The 24,558-nt window shown below is 36.4% G+C and overlaps 1 protein-coding gene across 2 annotated transcripts in view; it reads right to left on the bottom strand.

The window, feature by feature from the left end:
- The window catches only part of BMP2K (BMP2 inducible kinase), a 130,883-nt gene that overhangs the window by 74,064 nt on the left and 32,261 nt on the right, over nucleotides 1-24,558 (bottom strand). For both annotated transcript variants that reach the window (XM_036069394.2, XM_036069393.2), the window contains exons 2-3: nucleotides 4,018-4,136; nucleotides 793-898 (exon numbers count right to left, since the gene is read on the bottom strand). In XM_036069394.2, the coding sequence (XP_035925287.1) occupies nucleotides 793-898; nucleotides 4,018-4,136 (225 nt within the window). The remainder of the gene's footprint in view (nucleotides 1-792; nucleotides 899-4,017; nucleotides 4,137-24,558) is intronic.

Here is a 24,558-nt window from a genome sequence, read left to right as displayed (position 1 = left end):
AAATTAAAAAGTTTTAAAAGGGCGCCTGGGTGGCTCAGTTGGTTAAGCGACTGCCTTCGGCTCAGGTCATGATCCTGGAGTCCCGGGATCGAGTCTCACATCAGGCTCCCTGCTCAGCGGGGAGTCTGCTTCTCCCTCTGACTCTCCTCCCTCTCATGCTGTCTCTCATTCTCTCTCTCTCAAATAAATAAATAAAATCTTAAAAAAAAATAAAAAATAAAAAAAATAAAAAGTTTTAAAATTATTATTATTAAGGCATACTACACCAGTAAATTTCTTTGAAATACCATAAGAGATCCAAATAAAATATAGTTTTTAACCTTCTGATATTTATAAAAGAACCCCAAAAGACTATGTAAGTTTATAAATATTACAGATCAAAATGCATCTAAATTTATTATATTTAATAATATTGAATATTAACATGATAGAGTGTTGGAAAAAATCTTATAACACTAACATTGATAAATTATGCTCTTCTTTGTTGGACTATAAAAGAAACATATAGGGAGGATGATGTGTAACTGCTCTTCACCTGCTTGGATTTCTTGTTTTAAACCAACAGCACTTTTCTAAATTGTCGTTTATATGCTCCTATCATCACTACAGCAAGGATGACTAGATTTTAAGTATTCTTCACAGCGTTCCTTAATTAGATAATTAAAGCTAAGATTACAATAAGTGTCTAGAATCAGGTGACAGCTGCCCTAGGAGAAACCAAAAAACACCTAGGAAACCATTTTAAGGGCAATTTTTTTTTTCAGTATAAAACAAATATAGAAAAATACTTACCTCGACAATATTCCATTAAGATAAGCACTTCCCATACATTATCACTAATTGAATTAACAGCACAGTCCAAATAACTCACAATATTTTTGTGACCAGACAGCTCTTTCTGAAAAATAATAATTGAAAAACATACATTTTAAAGCTCTATTAGCAATGTTTTGAAGTCTAAATTAATATAAAGAATTTCAAAGAGTAAATGAAGCATAAGTATGGAATCTGACATATTTCAAAAAGGTTTCTACAGTTTCAATGAAAAGTTTACTTACATGTGGATGAACACTAATTTTTAAATTCAATCAGGAAGAAAGAGATAGTTCACGCAAAACCAACAGTATCCAAAAGTGTGCAAGAGAGTCCTTTGGGACTCAAGAATATAATATCAGAACTTTTATTTTTAGCTAAAAAATTTTTTTAAATTAAGCTCTAATATTTATGAACAATTATACTCTCACTTGTTTGTTTTGCCTGCAATATACTGCAATTTATGTGTACCTAGTTAAGTGGATTTATGAATGTATATACTTTAAATAACCTACAAAATGAACAAGTGGCTAAAAAAATTTCTATTAAGAAACCACAGGTTAAAGATAATACTAATAATACAAGTAGAAAGAAATAAGAAAAAAATGGCAAATCTGACACTTTTGTTCCTGGTACAAGATAATGATCAGCATGTGATGAGGTTAAAAATAATCATCTAATTAGGTCGGTCTGGAAATTAAAAAACAATTATCAACAATGCTTTTTAAAATAAATTTACACCCACTATCATTAATAATAAACCCAATTTTAACTGTAATTTGGCAGCTGAACATGTGAATAATTCATAAACACATAAATATAATGGTAGATGGGCAACAAAAAAATTTGAAAGACCACTGTTCTAAAGAGCTAATCTCCCTAAATTCTGTGTTCAAAAGCACAGAATTTAAGTGTTGCTGCTACTGATAATGACTATATTTTACATATCAAAATTACACAATTTCTATTGAAAGAAAGAATTATGGTACAATAGTACCATACCTAGACTCAAGTTCGAGAACTTAGTCTAAGAACCCCTATTATCTTGGGGTAAATCTCTTCACCCTTTTGACTAAAAGCTTTCTAAAAAGCTTTTAAAAGCCAAGTCTCAAAGCCTGATCAACTCTAGTCTAATTAGGGAATGGGGAGAATAAAAGCAAAATGAGTTAAGTCATGTTGTATAAATGTACCTATCTCTGAACAAAAGGGATCAAAACGTATTGATAAAGATGTTGATATAAAATAGGAAATCTCTAAGCAACTGAATAAGAAGGAATGATATTAACAAGTGTTTACATGGATGTGGAAAAACTGGAATTCCCATACATTGCTGATGTGAACATAAACTGGTTCAGCTGCTATAGAAAACAGTTTAGTGGTTCCTAAAAAAGTTAAACACAGAATTACCATAACCCAGCAATTCCACTCCTAAATATAAACCCAAAAAACTGAAAACAAATACTCAAACAAATACATATACACACATATTCATAGCAGCACTATTCACAACGGCCAAAAAGTAGGAACAGCCCAAACGTCCATCAATGGTTTTTTAAAAAAGTCCATCAACAGATGAATAAACAAATTGTGATAGATAGATGCACACATACCATGTGGATGAACCTCAAAAACATGCTAAGTGAAAGAAGCCAGACACAAAAGGGGACATATTGCATGACTCCATTTACATGAAATATCCAGAATAGCTAAATCCACAGAGACATAACACAATGGGTGGTTGCCAGGGGCTAGAACAAGGTAGGAATGGGAGCAACTGCTAACTGGGCAGGGGATATCCTTTTGCAGTGATGAAAAGGTTCAGAACTAGACAGAGGTGGTGACTGCACAACATCATGAATGCACTAAATGCCCAAACTGTTCGCTTTAAAAGAGCTGATTTTAATAAATAAATAACGAAATACATAAAATAGCTGATTTTACATTATGCAATTTCACTTCAATAAAACAGAAATTTTAAATATATATTAGCACTTGATAAACAGTAGATGAGAGCAGGAAGAAAACAGAAGAAAAAGAGAAGGGGAGGAGGAAGAGAAAGAAGAGGTGGAGGAAGAGAAGGAGGAAGGAGAGAAGAAGAAAGAAGAGGTGGAGGGAGGAGGGAAGAAGAGAGAAAGGAAGAAGACTGGGGGAAGAAGTCCGGAAGAATGGGAGGAAGGAAAAGAGGAGGAGAAAGAAGATGTGGAAGAAAAGGTTGAGGAAGAAGGGGAGGAGGGAGAGAGGAGGAGAAAGAAGTAGAGGAAGTGGGGGAAAGATGGGGGGAGAAAGGAGAAGAAGAAGAGGAAGAGGAAGAAGAAGAGGTGGAGGAAGAGGGGAGGGAGGAAGAGGAGGAGGAAGAAAAAGAAGAGGTGGAGGAAAAGGGAGAGGAAGAGGAAGAGGAAAAGTAAGAAAAGGAAGAATAAGGGAGAAGGAAGAGGAGAAAAACAAGAAGAAGCCATCCAGAGCACTGAGAAAAAGATACCCTAGAAAAAAAGAAAATTTTTATTTTGTACTTTTTTAACTGTTTAGTTAACCAAGTTACTGAAATTTCTTTAATAACCTATTAAAATATTTTTTACTTTTCCTAATATTTAAAAAGAATTTTTCCTTTATTGAAGGTTATCCTTCCAGATATTGCAGAGTACATCCCAAAAAAAAGTAATAACAACAATAAACTTTACAGCATGATTTTAAAAATGAAAAGCAAAACAAATTGTTGTTGAAGACAAACACATTACACTGAATGTATTAATAAACACCATGGGAAAGGTAAACACCAAATTCAGGACAATGGTTTCTTTTTGAAAGAGAACAGTACAGGGATACAGCTAGGAAGGAATCTACAGAAGGCTTCAACTGTATCTGTGTAAGATTTTAATTCTTAAGTTGGGTAGTGCATAAAGTGGTATTTATTACATAATTCTCTAATTTTTCTATTCTCAAAATATTCCATAATTAAAATGTATTTTTAAAAAGGGGAAAAAGAAAAAGAGTAGTCTGCCCCTTCAACTACAATAAGGAAGAGAAGGTAAAGGAGGACGAGTTGACTATATTTAGCCCTAAGTAGGACTATAAAGAATGCACTTCAAAGGTTTTCTAGACGTGAATAAGCCAATAAGCAGCTTGCCTAAAAGCTGGTTAATGTTATAGTGCAAAACCAAAAGGAAATACACCAAATTTTTCAAATGGAATTACTCTTTCACTTACCATAATTGTAATTTCCCTTTTACAAATGTTGAGGTCTGGCATGTTATTGACATACATTCGTTTCAATGCATGGCGGATTCCACCATGTGTCCGCACCAGGAAAACCGTGGAGAATCCACCTAAAAGAACAAGCATCGATTAATCACAAAGAATCAGAAACTACTATCAAAATGATGTAGTATCACTGAGGAGCTTAATCTCAAGACAAAAATAATAGCAAGACAAAAATAATAGCAAGCAACTATTTTATTAGATTAAAAGCCAAAACACTGGCTTCCTATGACTATCACAAAGTAGCACATAGAAAATAACATGCTTCTCAAATAAATATGCTTCTCTTTTAAAGGTTAAAATACTAAAATTTCATTTTGCCTTGTACGTAACGTGGAAAATGTCACTACATACTGCATTACTACAGTTTGGCACATATAGTGATTGTCTCCCCACAAGCCTCCCCCTCTCTGTGATAACAAAACACTGATGTTATTTGAGATATCAACAGGATCAGATGGGTGGGTTCCCCTCCAGTTCCAGGGGATGAACCAACGCTGTTATACGACGATAATGAATCTCATTTCCTCTTGTCAGTATCTGATTTAGGACTGGATATGTAACCAATTTTGCTATGGGACATAAGGGAAAATTGGCTGGGTACCGTAGGGAAAGACTGTCCACCCAGAAAAAAAGAGAGAGACTTGTGAAGAACACCATGCTCTTCTGTTGGCTTTTGGATTTTGTTATATATGAATATGATGTTTAGACCTACTGCAGCTATCTGTGGCCATGATGGACCAGATAGGACCATGATGGACCAAAAGGGTCAGAGCAAAAATGACCCAGAACACTGACATAGTTAGGCTACTTAATTAGACAACTCTGGAACCACCTCCTTCCAGAAGTCTTTTTTTTTTTTTTAAGATTTTATTTATTTGACAGAGAGAGAGAGAGCAGCAGAGGGGAGAGGCAGAGGGAGGGGGAGAGGCAGAGGGAGAGGGAGAGGCAGAGGGAGAGGGAGAAGCAGACTCCCGGCTGAGCAGGGAGCCTGATGCAGGGCTCGATCCCAGGACCCTGAGATCATGACCTGAGCTGAAGGCAGACGCTTAACCGACTGAGTCACCCAGGCGCCCCCTCCTTCCAGAAGTCTTACATGATATAAATGTCCTCATTATTTATGCCACAGTTATTTGGACAGTCTGTTAACTGCAATTGAGAAAGCAAATCCGAAACACATCGCTAGGTATTCTCAAGAACAATTACTTCTGTCACATCTAAACAAAGACTTCCACCTGAAGTCTTTAAAGCTCATCCTGGCAAAGGATATTACATTGCTTAATGTAGTTTAAAACAAAAAATGGTGTGTCACTTTTATCAGTTCCCCTATAAAGCAGCATCCTGAGCAATGATAAGGCATCTGCACTCTGATTCAATGCGAAACAGTCAAAGGAAAAGTAAACTATTGGGGATAAATGACAGGGGGGAAAAGAGAGTTCCTAAGACACTCCAGAATCAGTATGGATTCAATCCAGGGTCTTCATATCCCACAACTGCAATTCCAAGAAACTGTAAAACTCCTACCTTGTAGATTTGGATTTCCACATATACAATGTAGGGGAAATCAAATCACCCAACTCACAAGGGGGTTACCAGGAAAGAAAAAGATGATATTCGGGAAAGTCACTTGAAGTAAAAGCTCTAACAATGCAGGGAATTTTTTTAAAAGAAGTTCACTTAGCATTAGTTTCATATGTAAACATTAAGAAATTAGTAGCACTAATAAAGTACTACTTCAACCATTCAAATCTCATTTGATTTAAAAAAATTTAAAGAAAATGCTAAAAGTCAGGTCTAGATATAGAGGTAGTATGAGTATAGGTCAAGATAAATTATTTAACAGCATTCATTTTGAGATATTTTTCTAGAGATTCCCCTAGAACAATGCTTCCCAAATACAGCTATGTATCAGAATTGCCTGTTGAGCTGGTAACAGAGAGAGAGAGAATGAATTTATCTTGAATGGTTTTCCAAGTTCTGACCCAAGTCTGAATCAGAAAGCCTCAGTCAGGCCGTGTGTGTGTGTGTGTGTGTGTGTGCGCGCGCGCGCGCGCGCGTGCACGTGTGTGTGTGTGTGTGTGTGTGTGTAACCCCCTACACTTTATATAATTCTACTTGTGTATATGTTCTTATAAATACATAATAATGTAAACTGGTTATTAACTGGGGGAATGGGGAGCAGTCTCCCAGTTGGTTCTGACGTACACCCTAGCTAAGTATCCACTGAATCAGAGATAAAGTTCCCAGAGGAGTCATGGATCCTATATATCCATTCTCAACCACCCACAAAACAAAGTAACTTTATGCCCATGAATTAGGAAAACTAGGGAAAAAATTTTAAGTTTCCTTCATAAAACCCCTAGTCCTAAAAGTTTAAGTTTGCTAATTTCACTAATCCGAAATTAGACCTAAATTCGGCCAGATGTTAAATTTTCTAAATAGAGAGATAATGTGTTCATCAACTGACTTATACCTAAACAAGGTAAATAATGGTCATTAATAGTGCCTGCCTTGAGAATGAAAGGGAATAATTCATTTGTATTTCTCCAAATACTATATTTTCCAGCAAATTCTGATAATTAATTAGCTAATATTATTTGCTTGAAGAATGCATTTAGTGGTAATTAGTGAAGACATCATAGCAATCCAAGAAAGGAGTATCATCTGCTTGCCACCAACCCATATCTACCAAATTCTTCAACACATATTTTTCCTCAGAGAAGTCTTTCATGACCAATCCAATTCATGCTCATCATTCATCACTCCCTCAGAATTTTTGTCTATAGAGTTTTGACTACATTATCATGTACTTCAATTCTCAACTCACCGCATACACTTATCACAAGATTACTGGCAGTTAACCACAAATTCCCCTTATTATATATTTCTATGTCCAATTCAACATATTGTTCAAGTCCAAGCAAAGGCACAGTTGTTAATTAAAGCTATATTTATAATTCCAAATATGGGGCTATGAGGGTATTATAAAGCATTCCAAATGTGCCCAAAATCCCAAGAAAATAAAAGAACTAATGACATATTGGTCTGACAGAGTAAAATGGGAAATAAATGTGTATTTATGCAACTTAACATGAAAAGGAAAATTACTAGTATCTTTTATAATCTATAAATCATATAATATAGGCATTCCTTCCCATTTGTGGGTATATTCTGAAAAGCAATGATTATCAGCCTCGCCCCATTTGTTTCCAGGGTAAGACATGCGGTTCACATGTGCAACCACTGCACAGGTGGCCAAATTTAAGTATCACCTCTTTTCTCCCCAACCCAACACAAAAAGTAATCATATTTAAATGAAGGAGTGGCTTTAAGCCAACCTAAATCTGTTTCAGTTAACAGTATTAAAATAATGACAATGTAGCTGGCACCTGACTGAATACCACCTTGGAAAGCACTGCTCTAGAGGTGCCAGGTGTCCTTGGTAATTGTGTATTTCTACACACTAACTTTTCTTCCTGATTAACCATTCCTCCTATTAAAAGCCATTATTTTTTCATGCTTTCATTTGTCTTTTAATTTACTGATGGTGCATATATTTGTAACTCTCATCAAATGTGTTCAGAAAGATAACATGAAAAAAGGAAAACATGAATGACAGAACCAGTTTCTTTCTTTATTCTCCCTGCACTTCCTCTGGTACAGATGTTAATTTACCAACTAGAAGTACCCCAAGGAGTAGAAATTCATCAGGAACAAAATAATCCTGAGAACACCACTAAGTAGTCCACTGGGTTAAGTGAACAAGAAAGCAAGGACCTCGGGACACCTGGGTGGCTCAGTCGGTTAAGCATCTGCCTTCAGCTCAGGTCATGATCTCAGGGTCTTGGAATCGAGCCCCACATGGGGCTGCCTGCTCACAGGGAGCCTGCTTCTCCCTCTCTTCCCCACTTGTGCTTTCTCTCGCTCTCTCTCTCTTAAAAAAATAAATAAAATCTTTAAAAAAAAGAAAGGACCTGGATTAAGATATTAGTTTTATATTGTAATCAACCTGAGATAAATCATAATCAACAATCCTCCATTTAATCTCAAGTGTCAGTCACCCAGGAAATCCTCCAATTACCTTATACTGATAAAGTTTGTTTTTAAGGTAATTTTTACATAGGTTTTATCAGATAATACTTATACAAGTGTCTGGTTTAAAATATAGATACCAGGGCGCCTGGGTGGCACAGTCGGTTAAGCGTCCAACTCTTGGTTTCAGCTCAGGTCCTGATCTCAGGGTTGTGAGACCGAGCCCCACAAGGGTTCCACACTCAGCACAGGGTCGGCTTGACCCTCTCTCCCTCTCCCTCCAAAACCACACGTATGCATGCTCCCTTTCTCTCTCAAATAAATAAATCTTTAAATAAAATAAAATAAAAAATAAAACATAGATACCCATATACAAGGTTTAGCCTTCCTCCTTCCACACCTTTTTTTTGACGAAAATAGAATCATCTCCAGGGACTACAATAACACATGGCTTAACTCATCATTTTTAATAGTTGCATAGTATACTATACCATGTAAATACCATAATTTGATCATCTCCAAAGTGATGGTCATTCAGGTTAGTCTGGTGTTTTATTTATCTGTCTCTTGCCATTACGGACAATGAAGATTGCATTAAACACCCTTGTACAATCATTCTTAAAGACTGGTGCTTTTGTTCCTGTGGCATAGATTTCCAAGATAAATCCACCAAAGGAAAAATACATTTCAGATTCAATACTGCCAGGCTAGACCCAAAAAGGCTGTGGCAAATTCCACCATGAACCTAAGAGCCAGTTTTCTCACGTTCACCAGGACACTTAAAACTTTGCCAATTTGATAAGACTTAAGGCGCTGTTATTTCTATCTTGCATTCCTCTCATTACCAGTGAAATTGAGCATCTTTACCTCTTTTTGCTGGCCACTTATATCCCCTCTTCTGTGACTTGCCTTCCTATCACTGGTCCCTTTTTCTAAAGAGTTATCTTTTTCTTTCAACCACAGGAGAGCATTATAGAACTCTCTTAACATACAAAAGTTGTATCTATTTGGTCTATCACTTATTCCATTTGGTATATGATGGCCTATTTTGAAAATTCAAAAACACATGTTTAATAATTTTATGAACGTAAAAAACAGCATGCCAGGACACACACCAAAGCTTGACTCAGAATCATAGAATTGGGGAAAGAGGAACTTAATTTTCTCTTTTTTCTTTTTTTTAAAGATTTTATTTATTTGACAGAGAGAGTAAGAGAGCACAAGCAGGGGGAGCAGCAGAGGGAGAGGAAGAAGCAGGATCCCCACCAAGTAGGGAGCCCAAAGTGGGGCTCAATCCCAGGACCCTGGGATCATCATGACCTGAGCCCAAGGCAGACGCTCAACCGACTGAGCCAGCCAGGCGCCCCTAATTTTTTCTTTATATGCCATTGTAGTGTTGGCTGTTATACGGAGTGTGTGTTTTATTGGAAATTTTTAGAGAAATAATGTAGAATACTTTTTTTTTAAAGATTTTATTTATTTATTTGACAGAGAGAGACACAGCGAGAGCAGGAACACAAGCAGGGGGAGTGGGAGGGGGAGAAGCAGGCTTCCCGCGGAGCAGGGGGCCCGATGCAGGGCTTGATCCCAGGACCCTGGGATCCTGACCTGAGCCAGAGGCAGATGCTTAACAACTGAGCCACCCAGGCGCCCCAAGAATACTTCTTTTAAATGAATGAGAAAAGAACTCATCAACTTAAACACAGATATAGGAAAAGTACTTTCCACTGCTAAACAGTAAAAGCAGCATACAAAAGCAAGTCACACAAAGTCAAGAGATTTCCAATTAATATATTGTGGTCTCAACAGAAGCATCTCCGACTGTACTCCTCCATAACAAAAATAAAAGGATTTTTTTTTAAAGATTTTATTTATTTATTTATTTATTTGACAGAGAGAGATAACAAGAGCAGGAACACAAGCAGGGGGAGTGGGAGAGGGAGAAACAGGCCTCCCGCCGAGCAGGGAGCCCGATGCGGGGCTTGATCCCAGGACCCCGGGATCATGACTTGAGCCGAAGGCAGACGCTTAACGACTGAGCCACCCAGGCGCCCCTAAAAGGATTTTTAAAGGCATAAATCCATAAGGTCCAAGAGAATGAAAGAGACAAGACATGCCAACAAAATTTTGTAAGATGAAAAACTTAGGGACACACAGTACAGGATTAAACAGAACAGGGAAAGACCACACCAAGCATCTGATTAGGAGAGGGAAGGAGCAAGGATGAGCAAGAAGCAAGCCTAGTCTAATGGCATAAACCTGAAAAACTAAAGAATTACGGGGGCCCTTTGAATGCAGGGAGAGGACTGAGAAAATAGGAAGACTGGCTTAAAGTCTTCATAAAAGCATCAGACCTCTAGATTCCCTACCCCATTCCTCATAGTCAAGCCAATACCAACCCCCAGGCAGGGTGAGTTAAACCAGCAGTAATCTGGGACACCAGACACCATTTGTAGGCATGGGGACAGGAGGGGAAGGAAAGGTGTAGTCCTAAAAACAGGAGAATTAAATAAAAGTATACACACTGAAAAGAGAATCTCCACCTCAATCCAAGACCACTGTTCAGCTACAAGAACCAGACAAACAAGAGTGCATCCTAATCACAACAAAGAAGTTCTCTTCTTGGAAACTGGATAAAAAAAAAAATACAGATACTGAAATTTGGGAGTCACAGAATGAAAACAAAGTGGCTTTCTGACTCATCACATTGAAGTGAAGCCTGAATCAAGAAACCCTTATAATTTACACAAAGCCCTTCCAATCATCACTTTAAAGAGTCTCACTCTTTAAAAAAAAAAAAAGACAAAAAACAAAAAACAAAAACCAGACATCAAAGGTTCATCAGACACTCACAGAAAGCCTCCAACATGAAGAGATGAAAACAAACAGGAAAAAAGCAACTCTGAAGAGATGCTAGGAGCTAAAGAAATCATCCAATCAACCTATAAATATTTTCAGAGTGGAAAGAAAATACTGTAGTCATGAAATAAGAGCAGGGTCCTATAAAAGGGATATTCAGAGAATGAGGAATGACTTTTGCAAATTAAAACTAAGAGATCAAAAGGGGAAAACTTCAACAGAGAAGCTAGAAGATAAAATTAAGGAAAATTTCTAGAAACTTTCCAGACAAAAGAAATAAGAAAGAAAAGACAGGAACATAAAAGGACCAGTCCAACAGATCTAATATCACAATAATAGAAGTCCCAGAAAAAGAAAATAAAGAAGAAAAGTATTATCAAAGATATAATACACACATATACATCCCAAACTCGAAGTGCATGGTTTCCATAAGTAAAAAGCTAACCCAATATATATATATACACACACACACACACACACACACACACACACACACAAATGGAATATTAGTCACAAAAAAGAATGAAACCCTGCCATTTGCAACAACATGGATGGATCTAGACGGTATAACGCTAAGTGAATAAGTCAGTCAAAGAAAGACAAATACCATCATTTCACTCATATGTAAAATTTAATAAACACAAACAAAGAAAAAAAGAAACAAACAGACTCTTAATACAGGCAACAAACTGGTAGTTACCAGAGGGGAAGTAGGTGGGGATGAGTGAAAAAGGTGATGGGGATAAAGAGTACACTTACCGTGATGAGCACAGAGTAAGGTATAGAACTGCTGAATCACTATATTGTACACTTGAAACTAATATAACAATATATTTTAATTATACTGGAATTTTAAAAAAATTAGAATTTAATTAAAATTTAAATATTAAAAAAAAGCACTAACCCAGTAAATACCAAGCATGATGAACAAAAAAAAGATCCATTATCAAGGCTCATCAACAAGAAATTTCAGAAGGTTCAGGATAAAGAAAAGATCCTAAATGCCAAACACACACAAAAAATTTTAAGATTTTATTTATTTGAGAGAGAGAGCACAGAGGGAGCAGCAGAGGGAGAGGGAGAAGCAGACTCCCCACTCAGCAGGGAGCCCAATATGGGGCTCGATCCCAGGACCCTGGTATCATGACCCGAGCCGAAGGCAGACACCCAACTGACTCAGCCATCCAGGTGCCCCCCCCAAATTTTTTTAAATGGTTGCAAATTTGCCTTATTTCGGGGTGGCTTTAGCCCTATCTCCTTATCTGGCCATCTCACAAGCACTGAGTGAATGTGTAAGCACAATTAAGCTCATACAACTTTTAAATAAGCATATTATATACTGATGGCATCATTTTACCAAATACTTCATTGTCTAGTTGAAATTAATCTGACAACTTTTATACTTGCTTCAATAGTTTTCTATTTCCAAAGTCATCACAGTAAGACAATCACTGTAAGATAACTGTATAAATAATATTAAGAATAATGCCAATAGGGGCGCCTGGGTGGCTCAGTCGTTAAGCGTCTGCCTTCGGCTCAGGTCATGATCCCAGGGTCCTGGGATCGAGCCCCGCATCGGGCTCTCTGCTCCGCGAGAGGCCTGCTTCTCCCTCTCCCATTCCCCCTGCTTGTGTTCCCTCTCTCGCTGTGTCTTTCTCTGTCGAATAAATAAATAAAATCTTTAAAAAAAAAAAAAAAAAAAAAGAATAATGCCAATAAATAAAAATGTCCAGAAGCTATAATCCACATCTTATTAGATGACCCCCCAAAAAAGCCCCTAGATATTACATAGTGAGCAAGACAAAGTATTCCAAATTCATCATTTTAAAGAAAAGACTAACCAGAGAGATGAAACAACAGGACTTGATCCTTTATATTAATAACAGACACTACAGGGGATTAGAGGTTTTGAAGTAATAAACACTGCTAGGTATAAAGGGAAGACAAGAAATGCCTGGTCTAAGTTAATGGGCACAAAATTATTATTTATTGGATGAATGAATCAATGAATGATGACAAAATGCTCCACTAAACTTTTTCTTGGAATCCATCATAGCAAGGGAGGAGGAAGAGCAAGGCTTTTGGAGTCAGACCTGGAATTAAATATTAACTCCACCATTACTAACTATATTAACATAAGGCATATTAACTTCTAAGCCCTAGTTTCCTCATGCATTTGGCAAACTATTATAGTAAGATCTCACAGGACTACTATAAAAAGTGAAAGAGATTATGTATGTAAAGTGCCTAATATCACCTATTTCATAGGTGGTAGCTGTTATAGTTACTACTACTATGATTTCTACTGTGCTATTAATACTACTCCATCTTATGAAGGTTAGATTACACTGCACATTTTCAAGAATACAAAGAATGGAAATAAACACATGCCTTAATAAACTAATATAAACACAGTTAAGATTCAAAGAGACAACATTTACCTGCATAAACATGACCCAAATCCTTTGTACATCCAGGTATTAATAAAATGTCATACATAATTCAAAACCAAAATTAGCTTTGTAAAATATTCATTTTAAAGACTTGGAAATTTAAGATAAGTTAAATGAAGGCTAAAAATAACTCTTTTTTCTAAACACAATAAACCACCTTTATGTTTTGATTTCTTGAAATCTGTGTCTAATGGAAAGCAACCCTTTAGAGTCACTCAAAATAATGTCTAAATGAACCATTCCCCCATGCATTTTAGGGTAGAAACGTCCTACAAGTTGATTATTTTATTAAAAGCATCACTCTGACTCTACATACATGAAAAATAGGATATATGTGTGTACTTTGTCCCCAGTTCCTGGCACAGAGCTTCAAAAGCCCATGGTATTCCCTGACAGAAGTGTGTTTTGCTAATGAGGTGCATAATGGTGGGACCCCTAGCTAGCTTTAGGTTGGAGACTGGCCCCAGAAAAACCTACTACATGATTAAGAGGGTTGGAACTTTTCAACCTCCTGCCTCTACTTCCATTCTACCTCCCAACCTCTGGGGAGAAAAGAGGGTTTAAGAGACTGAGTTCAATCACATGGTCAGTGATTTAATCAAATGTGCCTATGTAAAGCAGCCTCAATAAAAATTCCAAATAAAAAGGCTCAGAGAACTTCCTGGTTGGTGAACATACTCAAGTATCCAGAGAGTGGCATACCCTGCCTTCATGTGGACAGAGCTCCTGCACTAGAGACCCTTCCATACCTTATACCTTGCCTTATATACCTGTTCAGCTTGGTTGTTCATTTGTAGCCTTTATAATAAAATGATAATCATGAGTATATAGGAATTCCTTAAATTCTGAGTCATTCTAGCAAATTATAACCTGAAGAGGAGTCATGAGAAACCCCAAATTTGCTGTCAAGCCAGTCATCAGAAGTGCTGAGGGCCCCCAGGCATCTGAAATAGGGGCAATCATCTGGGACTGAGCCCTTTAATTTGTGGGTCTGCAAATTAAATTGAATTGTTGGACACCCAGTTAGTGTCAAAGAACTGTTGTTGTAATACAACTACTTATCCTAAAAGTAAGTAGTTATGGATGTATTTTATCTTCTACTTAGCAAGATGAGAAGTATCCCATATCAAGCAACAATCAAGAAACTTTTAAATCTAACCATAATTCAAAATGGATTTTCAATAATCCAAAAAGGTCTGGAAGTCAACATCAGATATTTTGGAGACATGCAATACTAAATTAAGTACTTAGTAAATATTTGTTTATACAATTAGACATCCTTACAAGTTACACTGCACTTCTTTAAAACTCTCACAGCTTCCGGTCCATACCATACAGCATACTTGATCTTTTGTTCATCAATCTGCCTCTTCCATTAGGTATTAAGCAAATTGATGAGGATTTCACACAATAATAAATGCAAAGTAAATAATCAAAATGTGTTCATAAATAATGGTTCAATCACTTTTGAAGTAACCAAACTCCTCTGAAATGAAAAAAAAAAAAAAAAAATGAGGTATTTTTTAAATGCCTCATTAAAACTAAGATACACTCTGACAAAACCTGACAAGTAAAAGAAGTTTCCTAGTCACTATAAGAAATTAATCTCATCAGGCATAACTTACATTCAGTGAATGTTTCTTAGCTCCTAATTAGCACTTTCTTTCCAGAGAACTGAAAATCCAACTTGGTAGAAGTTATATAAATACAGAATTACCATTAAATGTTTCTTATAACCATGGTTCTCAACCTACTTTCTTGCCCAACACACTGAAAGACACTACTCATTCCCAAAAAATGGTTAAGAGACTGTCAATGGAGTTGGGAGGGAAAGGTAACAAAATTAAGAAGCACAATATTAAGAAATTGATTCAGTTAAGGATCAGCAACGTATGCCAAAATTCAAGATGAACGTTGATGAGAAATAGGATATTCCCATGACGCCAAAGTATCACAAGGAAAAAATTCCCTTATAAGGGAGAAATCTGGGAGTCATTAATACTGCCTTAATATAGACATTATGTGCTTCCTGATTACCTACAAAGTACTTTTGTTAAAAACCTTTCACCTAATAAACCTTAAGGCTGAATTCCAGCCTACATGAAAGACGCTAGAAGAGTAAGGAAAATAGTAACACAGAGAAACAATCAGACAAAGTCCAAGATATTGACTCTGGCTAGTTGTCTTATACAGTGTTCCACAGGTAAACAAATGAGGGGGATAGGGTTATTCTAGATTTTATATTATTTTAAAGTTTTATTTATTTATTTGAGAGAAGAGAGAGAGAGCGCACAAGTAGGGGGAGCGGCAGAGGGGGAGGAAGAAGCAGACTCCCTGCTTAGCAGGGAGCCCGACCATGATGCAAGCTGAAGGCAGACACTTAACCAACCGAGCCACCCAGGCACCCCTATTCTAAATTTTTAAAAGACATTACAATCAAATGCATTATGTAATCCTTGATTAAATTCTAGTTTTGAAAGAAACCATAAAACATTTTTGTTGGTGAAAGAAACCATAAAACATTTTTGTTGGTGGTGAACTGTTTGAAGTAATAGAGTATCATTTTACTTATTAGTACTTAATGGGTATTTAAACACATATATGTTCTTAAAATGTGTACATTATCCTCCATAACCATAGTACCTCTGTCCCACCTAAGAAAATGAACAATAATTCTTCTAATACATAGTCATTATCCAAAATTATCCATGTGTTTTCAGAAATGTATAAAGAAAATATTGTAAAATGTTATTAGTGGTTGAATCTAGATGATGAGCATATGGTTATTCATTATACTATTCCTTCAAGTTTTTATTATTTTAAATTTTTCATGACAAAGCTGGAAGAAAAGGAACAAGAAACACAGGATGCTTTTCCCGCAGGTAATTCCTCTCTCCCTTGGCATCCAACAACCGCACCACCACCACTGAGAATTATTATTTTACAAGACTGGCATTTCTGCGCTGGGGGTCACAAATTGAAATGCCTCCTGTATCATATATGATGGAGGTCTTGTATATCTGTGACAACAGGAAGTTTCCTTATTCATTCTTCATTTGCTGTTTAAGTTGACAACTTCCCTTCCCAATAAAAATTCACTTACACCTCCAAAAAAAAGTGGGTCTCGGAGAGGCAGCGCTTGTGCGTGGGAGAGATTTAGGCCGACCGAGTTGTGGTGGTGGTGATGGTGGAGGTGGTGGTGGTGGTGATGGTGGAAAGGCGGGTGGGAGCTCCAGGCCGGGTCTCTTATTATACAGACTCACAACTTCCCCAAAGGCACCATAAGTCTCTTGCCACCGAAAATGTTTATGGTATCCTAGATACCTACAGCTCCAACATCTTGACACACACAAGCACTTCATGTTTATGAAAGACTGGGCTTTAGTAGTGTTTACTCCTATCAAGTTTGTTTTCCTAGGGAATGGAAGAAGAAAGATGGAAGGATAAAATTACATGTGGTCTTTCTGTATTGTGTATATCATCATACATCATGCAAATCAACAAGACAGAGGAAATACCAAGCTGTCAGCAACTTCTGGTTTCAACCTTTGCCAAAGAAAACAATGTCATTTGAAAACTGTCTTCAAGATAAGTGGAACAGGCACTTATTTTGCTGTGGGATTTGAGCCAGAAGAATGATCCTCCTACCCAATGCCCACTGGCCTGTGATACATCAGAGTTTCACTATTTTAAGTTAGGCAATGACTTCAGAAGTTTCTTTTAAAAGTGAAAATACTCCTAAAGAGGATTACTAACTTAAATTCTTGCCAAAGTTATCGTATCAGTAAGTGCTATCTAGTACAAGGCAATGAAAGAATGAGTCAGGTACGTTTGATTGGCAGGGAACAGTAGGAGTTTTAGAGAAGAAAAGGCAAGAGCACAGCATTCATATAGCCCTAACAATATACACAGAACTTCCAAGTACATTATCTTATTTACCACTCATAACATCATGGGGCAGTTTAACTGATATTCCCACTGTTAGATGAGGAATAAACTAAACACTTAGAAAGAAGGTAAGCAGCTAGGTCCAATAACACAAAGTTGAAAAGATGGAGTCACAAGTCTTTTCCCCCCATAAATCTCACCTTCTAATGATTTTTACATCCACATCTGTCCTTATTAGTTATGTCAGAAGAAAAGTCTAGCTATATAATTACAAATGGGAGGACCTAGGAAAAACATTAAAACTGAGGAGAAACAAAAGAAAAATGGATAATCAAGAGAAATCAGCCTTCCCCACTCCCAGAGTTTTCTTCTTGACAGAACCTTACTTAATAGGCAGTATTCCTTATAAAAAAAAAAGAGGCCTTAGATCAAACCATGTTTGATTGGACTGCTCAGTGCCTTAGAATACTCTGATATTTCAGATGACAACCTACATTTTCAGTTTCTCTTAAAAAACTTGGAAATAAGGAAACAGTGGGTCCTCATTCCTATATGACATCAATGAGATGAAGCTGTCAGTTGGTGCACTCTTTACACAGGGCATGTGCTCTATAGTGTGTCTGAACTCTCTCTACTCTCCACCATTTCAATGCATTCACTGGCCCACTTCACTCTTACATTACCTGACTGGCCTGTGCAGGCATCTGAGTTTGCAACCCCTACAACAGGAACTTCTAAAACCTTACCAGCCACAGTATTTACACTTGTTATACTCATCCAATGCCTCTCTCCTCAACTGGGTATAAATTCCATAAGAACAGAGACTGTGCACACATACTCATCCAATGCCTCTCTCCTCAACTGGGTATAAATTCCATAAGAACAGAGACTGTGCACACCTTTTTTATCACAGTGTCATCAATGTTTGAGGGCCACCTTGCCTGGCACTCACATACTGAAGCAAATAACTTAACATTAATAAAATGGTTCTACTGAAAGTAATTCTGATAAGCTACAATTACTACATTGATCTTCTGTGAATAAAAAGCAATTAATCTGACTCATCATTTTCCTTTGTTGTTCACTATACTTCTAATACACAACATAAATTCTGAAAACATAAATTCTGGGATTTCACTTCTATACCATGTAAATCTTTCATTCATTCTTTCAACAATATATATTAACTGCTCACAAGGTGCCAAGCGCTATACTAGGTGCTAGAAACAAAACTATAAAAAATTCAGAGACACCCTCTTGCCCTTTGTGAGCATACATTCTAGAGTGACTGAAACAAAATAAGCAAATAAAATATACACTATATAAGAGATAGTGATACATCCCGAGAAGGAGAAAATTAAGTGGAGATGGATAGCAGACTGAAAATTGGGTTGGCGGGAGGGGTGAAGTTGAAATGTTTAATCTAGATGCATGGGGACGGCCTGGGGTGATTTTTGAGTAAAGATGGAAAGTGAGGGAATGAGCCATATGGATATCAGGACAAGTATATTCCAGGTAGAGAAAATAGGATGTGCAAAGGCCCAAAGACGGGGAGCCTTAGCTGATATGTTTGGAGAACAGCAAAGGGACCAGAAAGCCTAAAGCTAAACCAAAAAGGAGAGATAACAAACAAAGAATTCAAAGAGATAAAAGGGAGCCAGACCATGCAGGGTCTTATGAATGAATGAGAGTAAAGATGTTGGCTTTCACTCCAAGTAAAATGAGAAACCACTGGAGAGTTCTAAGTAGATGAGTGACATGACTAAACTCATGTTTTAATATGACCACTTTGGCTACTGTTTGGGGATTAGAGTTGAAGGCAAGATTAGAAGTAGGAAAGCCTACTTTGGTAGGCTATTGTGGTAATAGGCTACCACAATAATTCTGTTGAAAAATGATAGTGGTATTGAAAAAAGCAGTGGGAATAGTGAGAAATGAAAAAATTCTCGATATATTTTGAAGGTAGAATGGACAAGATTTCTTGACAAACTAGACGTGAGATATAAGAGAAAAAGAGGAATTAAAAATGTCTTCAAGATTTCTGGACTGAGGAAACTAGAAGGATGAAATCACCATTAATTGAGATGGAGAAGACTGTACTGGAAAACAACATGGGTGTCTCATTTCTACTCATCTTGTAAGCAGAGGCACTAACTACCTTTGTTTTAGACTATCTGTTCAAGATTGCATGGTAACAGCTTTAGAAGATACAGCCTGTATATCCCTCTGGAGCAAAGGGCAGTTTAGTTTACTGCCTAGCATAATAAACATAATAATGCCCCCCCAACTTCTCTGGGGCAGACTTAATACCCATTATAAAAGATTCCGGTTCCCTACACTCAGGGTTCCTCTCCTATAATGCAATCCACCGTATGCACAGGCCTCACCTGGACCCTTACACATAGCCCTATGGGAACTGAGGCTCTGGGAACTGGAGCAGATGCTGATACTCTGGCTACAGCTACTACTGTAACAAAATCCTTTGTCTCGTGTCTTCTGACAGCATCCATGTAACTATGGCAGGCTAACCTGTCAGATTACAAGTCAGGTAAAATCTCAAACTCTGAATAGTTCTTGACAAACAGGGAAAGTTTGGGGCAGAATATCAAGAGCACAGTTTGGACACATTAAGTCAGAGATGCCTACTGGACATTCAATTGTAGATATGGAAGTGATGATTAGATTTCCAAGTGTAAAGTCCAGAAAAAAGATCAAAGCAAGAGATATCTTATATATCCTTATTTATACCTGAGTTTTTATCTTTTATCATTATTTATAGCCACAGTGAGAACAGTTGTGTTCCTGTATCAAAAAAAAAAAAAAAATCCCCACAAAAAAAAAATCATTATTTAATACTAAAGCATCATTATATTTGTTAGCAAGAATCTAAAATCAATAATCTCTTATGATCTTTTTATATGCTCTTGGTGGATGTGGAGATTAGTAAAATGTTACCACCATAATCATATATCAGGAGCCTTAAAATATACATATTCTTTGCCTCATGATTTTATTGATAAAATTCTACCATAAGGAAATTAGTGAAGATATGGAAACCTGTATTTCTACCAAAATGTAAATGACTAGGCAAATAACATTACATGGGATGGCATTTTGTGTAGGCATTACAAAAATGCTAATATAACACATAATACACTATAAACAAAATAATCTAATTGCCTTCAGGTAGAGCTGAATTCAATACACCAAGTTTCTGTCTTTCAACCAATAAAATTCCCTTTTGGTAAACTAATTTGTGATGGGTTCCTTCTGTTTGCAGTTCAGAATCCCAAATCATCACTTACATTAGCCCTTGCATCAGCCCTTGGAAGCTAGCCATCATTTATAAGATTATTTCCACAGGAATGCAAATATCATGAATTTCTTATTAACTGAGAATTATTTATATAAAATGTTTCCAAGGTAGAAACTCAGAAACCAGAATCAATGATATTCCTGTGTTTGGGGTATTAGATAACCATAAGATAAAGGGGGCCAATACCATAGATAGTTTCTTATAATGCTTAATACCACTTTGGGATCCACTTTAGAATATTAAACAAAAGAAGTTATATATTTGCATATGTAGATATTATATGCCCAGACACTCAAATATGAATGCTGACACCAAAATTATTGACATGGATTTTTCACATCACTGTCATAATTTAACACAGTTCTCTAACACTTCTGTTTGAAACAGACTGCAGAGACCATCATAAATTCTTTTCAGTAACTACAACATGGGAAATTTCCCACTTCTTGAGACTGAAGAGAATTTCAAAAACAGTTGTAAGCTATCCCTAAAAAAATCAACTAAATGAAGAGAGAAAACAAAGTTTTTGATGGGTTTCAAAGGTTTTGGGGAGGAAAAAAAAAAAAAGAGTATATGGAAACCAGTACATGACAGATCAATAAATCTGTGTATTTTATAAAATGGTCCTGAAATTTCTTAAATGACTTCTAAAATGTATTGTAAGAAATGTCTTTATCAATGGACAAAAATTGAGCTTCTTGATAGAGATCACCTGGTAAAACAACAACTCATTTATTTGTATATTTATCAAAAAGATCAAACTCAGGGCACCAGGGTGACTCAGTTGGCTAAGCAACTGACTCTTGCTTTCAGCTCAGGTCATAGTCTCAGGGTCCTAGGATGGAGCCCTGTGTTGAGCCCCATGTCTGGCTCCACACTTGGCAGGCTGTCTGCTTCTCTCTCTCCCTCCCTCTCCCTCTGCCCCTACCCCCCACTTATGTGCACTCTCTTTCTAAAAAAATAAAATTTTTTTAAAAAAATCAATTTTTTCACAACTCTGAAAACTACCCAAAAGTGCAACAATTTGAGAAGCTTTCATTCAAAACAAAATAAGTGAAACTCAGTAAAAAAAGTGAGCTTTGTGACATTTTAACTTGTCCTATTCCTATCATTCTCTCCCAGCTCCATGTTAGTCTTGAAAAGATACAGCTCACAACAACAGTAACTGTAAAAACTAGCAGACACTGGCAGAAACAAAACAGGCTTGGACTCACCAAAAAACACAAGACTTGTCACTATTAGACATGTCAGGCAGCTCCCTGGAAAAGTTCCATTCTCTGGGTCTGTCTTTATTTGACCTGACTCAGATTCAATGTGCAAAAAGCACTATCACCAGAGCATTTGTTGAAAACAATCAGCGGCAACTACATAACACTGCAGCTGTCTTAGGCAGCTATCCAAGTTATGGATAATGAGAGGTTGACTAAAGAACTTACAAGGAAAAACTGGCAATGAAGTGTCTACAGGGGGCGCTGAAAAGCTCCAACACATTCCTGGGGATCTAGAAGGCCATACACATGCAAAGGGACTAATGTATGCCCAGGAAAGATGAGAAGGCCCTAGCCGCTCAACTCTGGATGACACTGAGAGACTCTGTACAAGAAAAAGCAAAGGCTAAAGCAAAGCTGTAAACTCATCAGAGCACTGAATTCATGCCAACACACATAAAGAGCCCCTCAGCAAAAGTTGGAACACCTACTGGTTCCAGGTGTTTAAGGAAATATCTACCCAATCATTAGCTGACCACTAATCTAACTGAGCAAAGACTTGGGTGGCACCCCATAAAAAATCCAGACTTTACAAAATCAGTACAGGAAAGTCACTAAACAAATAGCAAAAACAAAATTCTGGGGAGTGGAGGAATTTCATTTCCAGAATCACTACAATAAATTATTTAAAATGTCCAGTTTTCAGTGGAAAATTATGACCCATGAAAATAGTAAGTATGGCCCATATAGAGGAGGGGAAAAAAGCAGTCAAGAGAAACTGTCTCTGAGGAAACCCAGATGTTGGACATATCAGACAAAAACTATGAGTCAGCTACTACAAATATATTCAAAGAACTAATAAAAACCATGTCTAAAGAACTAATGTATGAAAATGATGCCTCACCAAGTAGAGAATAAAGAGTAGGAAATTATTTTTAAAAAAAGAGAGAGAGAGAGAGATTCAAAACACAAATAGGTTGAAAGTAAAAGGATGGTAAAATATACAATATATAAAAAGCAACCAAAGAAAGAGCCAGGATGACTAAATATCAGATAAATGAGGCTTTATGACAAATATAATTACTAAAGACAAGGAAGAGCATTCTTATAATAACGAAAAGGTCAATCTACCAATAAAATATAACAATTACAAACACATATACACTTAAAAACAAAGCCCTAAAATATATGAAACAAAAACTGACTGAACTGAAGAGAGAAATAAACAATTAAACAATGATAGTTGGAGAATTAAATACCCCAGTTTCAATAATGGACAGAACAAGCAGGCAGAAGGTCAACAAGAAAATAAGACTTGAGCACTAACGAACTAGACCTGGAAGGCATTTGTAGAACACGCCCCTCAACAGCAGCAGAATACACACTTATCAAATACATATGAAACATTCTCCAGGATAGATCATATGTTAGAGCATAAAACAAGTCCCAATACATTTTTTAAAAACTGAAATCACACAAAGAATGTTCTCCAACAACAATGGAATGAAATTAGAAATCAAAAAAGGAAATTTAAGGAATTTGCAAATATGCAGAAGTTAAAGACCATTAAAAAAAAACCAATGAATCAAAGATAGAATCACAAAGGAAATGAGAAAATACTTCCAAGATGAATGAAAATGAAAAAACATCATACCAAAACTTACAGGATGCAGTTAAAGCAGTTATTGGAGGAAAATTTATATTTGCAGATAACCACAATGAAAAGGGAAGAAAGATCTCAAATCAAAAATTAACTTCCCATATTAAAAACTAGAAAAAGTAGATATTTTATACTCAAAGCAGAAGGAAATAATAAAACTTAGAGTACAAATAAACTAAGTAGGGAATAGAAAAAGTAATAAAATCAATACAACTAAAAAATTTTTCTACCAACATTACAGAAATAAAAAGGACTGCAAGGTAAACAATTTTTGCCAACAAATTAAATTAACCTGGATGAAATCAGTAAGTCCCTACAAAAATACAAAATACCAAACTAACTCAAGAAGAAATTAAAAATTTAGACCAATAGACATTGAGTAACAAAAAACTTCCAGCAAAGAAAAGCCCAAGAACAGATGGCTTCACTAGGGAATTGTATCAATTGTTTAAAGATGAATTAACTCCAATCCTTCATAACTCTTCCAAAAAATAGAAGGAACACTTTCTAATCCATTCTATGAAAAGCAAACATATCACAAGAAAAGAAATTACAGATCGATATCCCTTATGAATACAGATGTGGACATCCTCAACAAAATACTAGCAAACCAAATCCAGAAACGTTAATTAAAACAAAACAAAACAACTATACTTTGTGACCAAGTGGGATTTATTCCAGGAATGCAAGGTTGGTTCAACATTCTAAAATCCATCATGTAATGAAACATATTAATAAAGAAACCACATGATCATTTCAATAAATACAGGGGAAAAAAATATGCCATTTCATGATAACAACACTCAACAAACTAGGACAGAAAAACTTTCTCAATGTGATAAAGGGCATCTACCAAAACCCACAGTTAACATCATACTTAACTGATGAAAAACTGAAAGCTTTCGCCCTGCAATCAGAAGCAACACAAGAATGTTTGCTTTTACCACTTCTATTCAATATTGTGTGGGAGATTTTAGCTAGAGCAATTTAGTTAAGAAAAATAAATAAAATACCATTCAAATCGAAAAAGACGAAGTAAAATTATCTCTATTTGTAGATAACATGATCTTGTAT

This window comes from Halichoerus grypus, chromosome 3 (genome assembly GCF_964656455.1).
Source record: "Halichoerus grypus chromosome 3, mHalGry1.hap1.1, whole genome shotgun sequence".
NCBI classification, from domain to species: domain Eukaryota; kingdom Metazoa; phylum Chordata; class Mammalia; order Carnivora; family Phocidae; genus Halichoerus; species Halichoerus grypus.
The sequence above is the reverse complement of the archived record's forward strand: the minus strand, read 5'-3'. Positions and strand labels throughout refer to the sequence as shown.